Source organism: Euphorbia lathyris, chromosome 1 (assembly GCF_963576675.1).
Source record: "Euphorbia lathyris chromosome 1, ddEupLath1.1, whole genome shotgun sequence".
In the NCBI taxonomy this organism is placed as follows: domain Eukaryota; kingdom Viridiplantae; phylum Streptophyta; class Magnoliopsida; order Malpighiales; family Euphorbiaceae; genus Euphorbia; species Euphorbia lathyris.
The window spans coordinates 41,502,230-41,508,103 of record NC_088910.1 but is presented as its reverse complement, the minus strand read 5'-3'; the positions used below and the strand labels follow the sequence as shown (position 1 = coordinate 41,508,103).

The following is a 5,874-nucleotide window of genomic DNA, read 5'->3' as shown; positions in this document are numbered from 1 at the left end:
TATATCTGGTCGTAGGCGGAGAGGGGCTGCGATGGAGTAGGTGAGGAGAGGGCCGATTGTGGATCAACCCGATATTCATGGATCGGAGGGGGCGACAGATTTTGGTGACAGAGAGCCTGATAGCAATATTCGAATTAACCACAATTAGTAACAATTTATTTGGATTTATTCATGCGGGCATGAGGTAATCACGCCTCACCCGGTGAGGCGTGAGTCTATCACGCCTCACCGTAGGTGCGGACGTGATAGCCTCACGCCTCACCCTGTGGTGAGGCGTGTGCCGGGAGAGGTATTTTTCCCCATTTCCCATCTCAAAGCCTCAAAAGGTATTTTCGTCCTTTCACGAGATTAAAAATGGGAAATTGGGACTGGATTTAACAACACTCTTATCTTATCCTAGACAATCGCCTAGTTTGAATTATATATACGAGAAACAATAAACGCGGTTATATAATGTTGCATGCAAATAAATTAGCAGTCAGCCATAGGAATACTCAAAGCTATTAAAATAGAGTAGTTCAACAGAAACCCCAATTTGCCTGAGAAAAAACCCCAATTTCAACAGAAATGAGCGAATTGCAGGCGACCCTTTTTTCTCCTCCATTTCTATCAATTATTTCCTTCCTATTCTTCCTATACTTTCTCATCAAATGGCTCACTACTCGCTCTCCGCCCAATTACAAAACCTTGCCGCCATCTCCGACCAAGCTCCCAGTCATCGGAAACCTCCACCAACTAGGCCTTTATGCTCACCGATCCCTAAAATCATTATCAGAGCGTTATGGTCCATTAATGCTTCTTCATTTCGGAAGCAAACCAGTCCTCGTTGTCTCATCCCCTGAGATCGCAAGAGAGATCACCAAATCTCATGATCTTATTTTCTCAGGCAGACCAAACCTAAACATTACTCAGAAGCTTTTCTACAATTGCAAGGACATAGTGGCCGCACCGTACGGTGACCACTGGAGGCAAGCGCGAGCGATTTGTGTGCTTCACCTCCTCAATACCAAAAGAGTTAAATCTTTTCGAGCAATTCGAGAAGAAGAAGTAGATCTGTTGATTAAGAAAATCAGAGATTCAGGTTTGGAGGAAGTGAATTTGAGTGAATTGTTCGCTTCGATTACTAGCGATTTGATTTGCAGAGTGGCTTTTGGGAAAAAGTATGGTAGAGGGGAAGAAGAAGATGGGAAAAGATTTCATGAAATGTTGGGGGATTTTATGGGGTTAATTGGTAGTTTTAATATTGGGCAATTTATTCCTTGGCTTGGTTGGATTAATTTGGTTAATGGATTTGATGCTAAAGCTGATAGAACTGCTAAAGAGTTTGATAATTTTTTAGATGGAGTTGTTGAAGAACATATCAATAATGGTGGAAAAGAAGATTTGGTTCATGTTTTGCTTGACCTGCAGAAGAACAATAACGTCGGATTTTCACTTGATAGGGAAGGTATCAAGGCTCTTATTCTGGTATGTACTCTTTTTTGTGTTTGATTTTAATTTTACCCATAAACAAGTCATCCTTGGACATTTTTCCTTTTCTGAAGAAGAACTAAGAACTATACTAGTTGAATCTAAAAAAAGATAAAAATCAAATAAAAAATTATAAAAACCCTAAAGTTTTGTATCCAAATAGTAGTGAGTATATGATCAGCCTTTGTCTTTTTTTTTTTCATATGAGGGGTGTTTGTTTACCTACTTTTCACTTTCTGTTTGTCTTTTCATTTTAAAAGGCAGTGTTTTAGGTATTTGGTTAGGTTCCTCCTGTTAAGTGTTTGGTTAGTGACCTACTGCTAATAACTAATTTGTCTCTGCCACCTATTCAAAAACATATTTGTCATCATCTGCCGTTTGGGTTTATTATTTATTTATTTGAGATAAGTTCAACAATTATATAATCCTTAATGTAAAAATTGTAAAAATTTAATTTATTTAAAATGATAAATGAACTCCTTGAATATAGAATTTCTTATTTAAAATGTTCGAACCTAAATTTGTTATTATACTATGCGAGTTTAGAACATCTACAAGTGACTCTTTATCTAAAAATAATATAAATAATTAATTCTTAGAACAACTATGATGGTAGAGAATTACACGTCTTCCGACCTTTCCACTTCACCTATTTGTAACAACTCTCTTTTCAAAATAATCTCGCCAAAAAGTGATTAATCATAATATAATATTTTATTATTTTACTTTTAGTCAATTAATTTATTTTGTAATAATAATAAAATTGATAATAATTAATATTAAGATTTCCCTTACCATTTTTTTAAATCCTCTGTGTCATAAGTACAAATTATTAAGATTTACAAATAAAGCTTTTAAATTAAAAAATGCACGGTTAATACTTATGCTTACAAAAAAACATGCAGGATATGTTTGCTGGAGGTTCAGATACATCATCCACAGCCCTAGAATGGACAATGACAGAGCTAATAAGACATCCTAGAGTCATGAAAGAACTCCAAAACGAAGTCAACAAAATTGCAGAACAAAAATCAGAAAGAAGTAGCATAATTACTGAGGCTGATTTAGAGAAAATGCAGTATCTAAAAATGGTGATTAAAGAAGGATTTCGTTTACATCCACCATTTCCATTACTAGCCGCAAGAGAAACAACTCAAGATGTTAAATTAATGGGCTATGATATTGCTGCTGGAACTATGGTAATCACAAATGCTTGGGCTATGGCAACTGACCCTAAAAGATGGACAAGACCTGAGGAGTTTTGGCCTGAGAGATTTTTGAACAATCCTATAGATTTCAAAGGTCAAGATTTTGAGTTCATTCCTTTTGGAGCAGGAAGAAGAGGCTGCCCTGGAATTTCATTTTCTGTGCCTATTATTGAGCTTGTGTTGGCCAATCTTGTGCATAATTTTAACTGGGAATTGCCTGGTGGAGCTATGCCGGAGAGTTTGGATATTAGTGAAGCTATTTCTCTGGCCACTCGCAGAAAAAATGCTCTTCGTGCTATTGCAATTCCAGTTTCTAGCTTAGGTTAGGGATTCTTACTTGAATTATTCAGATGCTGTGTAATTGTAAACAGTGGCGAATATAGGATACTCGATTGGGGACTGATTTTACACGAGTGTTTGGGAATTTATTTATTTTTGCTAAATTGAACTTGCTTGATTTTTTTTTTTTTTTTTTTTGTATATATGCGTGTTATAATTTGAATGGTCAAGAACCAATTTTAAGTATTAATGTATAATTTTTCAAAATTAACCTTAATTTTTGTTGTATATATGTGTGTTATAATTTGAATGGTCAAGAACCAATTTTAAGTATTAATGTACAATTTCTCAAAATTAAACTAGATTTCGTCTAATAGTCCTAACATGTAAAAAAAATTGGATTTAGGGAGAGCTGAACATATAAAAAAGTTAAATAATTGATTTCAGATTGCCTACAGGTAAAAAAAAATTAATAATTTGGATTTACAGAGGCTTAACATGCCTAAACAATTAGAAATTTGGATTTCAAAAGGCCTAACAGACAAAAAAATTAGAAATTTGAATTTATAGAGACCTAACAGGCCAAAAAATTTGGATTTAAGGAATACCTAATAGGTCCAAAATATTGAAATTTTGAATTTTGGACAAACCTACCACGTAATGAGATATATTTAACAAAAATAAGAAATTAATTCTTTTTAATGGAAAATATATAATAAAAATGAGTTCAAAAGTGTTATTTAAATAAATAAATTAATTAATAATAGTAACATAGTTTTATAATTATTGAAAAATAAAATGTAAATAAATAAACACTTTCTATTGAGGTTGGAGGAATTGAACTATGACCTTTGTTGCAAGTGTTTTTAACCATATCATCTACCTTTAAACAATGAAATATTACTACATGAGGGCCTGACCCCCCAGGCCCACCCCTGATTGTAAATCTTGCCTTTATGATTTGTTGTTAAGAAAAATGATCAAGGTGATGTCATTGACAAGTGACCCCACTCCGATACCTAAGTTAGGAAAGAATATGATTAAAGCACTAAACACTTAAGAGTAAATTGCAATAAAGGTGTGTATGTAACTTGACTATGAAGTCACATTCTATTTATAAGAAGTCCAAAGGTAAAACCATCAGTCGGTATAGATGTTAGCTTCTAGTCAGTAGATATATTTTAGGTAGTTAGAAATACACCCGATCTGAAAAGGATGTAAGTGTTATATGCTCGGTGGATAATGAATTGGACATTTATCTATCCTTTTTTGGTTAAACCATCCGGTACTCCGAACCACATTGGCCGACTAATCCGGATTCGGGGCGGGTGGACATTTATCTATCCTTAGACTATCACCTATGTTTATTTTCTCGATTAGTATGAGATATTAATTGGAAACAGAAAATCTCATTTTGTTTGATATGTTGATTCATGAGCGTTCGCACAACTACCGCTGGGACACTTGCTTTAGTTTGTTCATTATACAATTCTTTTATTTATATATTATTAAGTGACTCTGATGCTAAAAAAAATCAAATACTATATTTTTTAAATAAAAATATATTATATATTTTAATAAAATTTCATATTAATATTTTTAGAACATACGATATATTTAGAACTTATGACATGAAATTTAGAACATATGTTTTAATTTTTAGAAAACAAACTATAAAGTTTAGAACATACGATATATTTTTTAAAACATACGTTAGAACATATATTTTAATTTTTAGAACACGAACTATGAAGTTTAGAACGTACAACATATTTTTTAAAACATACATTAGATTATATATTTTAATTTTTGGAACACAAACTATAAAGTTTAGAACATACGTTATGTTTTTTAGAACATGCGTTATATTTTTTCGAACATATTATAAATTATGTTATAGAACAAATGTAAAAATGATCCAGATATTTACTGATTTTTTTTTAAAACATTATACTTAATTTTTAGAACACAAATTATAAAGTTTAGAATATATGTAACATTGTTTAGAACATCGTCCTTAACATTTTAAAACATAAATTACAAAAATATAGAGGAATTAAATAAATAAGAAATTGGAGCATGTTCTTCGATTTTTTTTTTCAATTAATAATTCATTATTATACCTTTTTTTTTTCTATTAATAATTCATTATTATGCATATTACAAGAGGAAGATGAGTGTTCTCACAAGAGCCATCATATATATATATATATATATATACCGTTTTTGGTTCAAAAATCATATTCGGAATCAGTTTTTGATTTTATCCTATTTAAGGATTTGATATCAAGCATTTGAATTGGATCACTCCAATTGTTTTTTTAGGAAACAATTTTGAAATTAGTTTTCTAAGGCCCTGTTTGGGAATTAGTTGTTAGCTGTTAGCTGATTACATTAGCTGATTTGACTAACTGTTTGTGTAGATCTGTTTGTTAAAAATTAGCTGATTGATAATAGCGGTTTGTGCAAAAAGACGAATAAGGGCATTTCTTTTTTTAATACATAAAAATATACATAAAATAATTAGGGTTAAAGAAGTCCATTAATTTTAATATTGCAAAACGCTAATCGAAAAAGCTCATAAAAGAAGCTTTTTTCTAAATTAGCGTTTTTATCCCAAACCTACCAAACCTGTCTCCCAAACCTCTCTCCACCAAACACTCCAATCAGAGGTTTCAGTGGTCAAACCGCTAAAGTTGGTCAAAACCGCTCTTTTTATCTCAAAACGTTATTTACCAAACATGGCCTAAATATTTTGAAGAATTGCCAAAAGTATCTATTATGTTATGAGTCCAGCCCATATTTAAGGTCCATTTATTATTAACTTTGGCTTCTTTGAGAAACTTAGGTTAATGTGTACTTAAGTGTATGAGTTGTCATTTATTGAGACAAGTGAAGGAAGAAGAAAAGACACAGA

The 5,874-nt window shown here is 32.1% G+C and overlaps 1 protein-coding gene across 1 annotated transcript; it reads left to right on the top strand.

The window, feature by feature from the left end:
- The first annotated feature begins 483 nt into the window (after window positions 1–483).
- LOC136233357 (cytochrome P450 736A117-like) lies at window positions 484–3,160 on the top strand. The gene is made up of 2 exons (XM_066023017.1): window positions 484–1,467; window positions 2,376–3,160. Exons 1-2 carry the CDS (start codon window positions 568–570, stop codon window positions 3,003–3,005), a joined length of 1,530 nt encoding a protein of 509 aa, XP_065879089.1. The 5' UTR covers window positions 484–567; the 3' UTR covers window positions 3,006–3,160.
- Window positions 3,161–5,874: the final 2,714 nt, after the last annotated feature.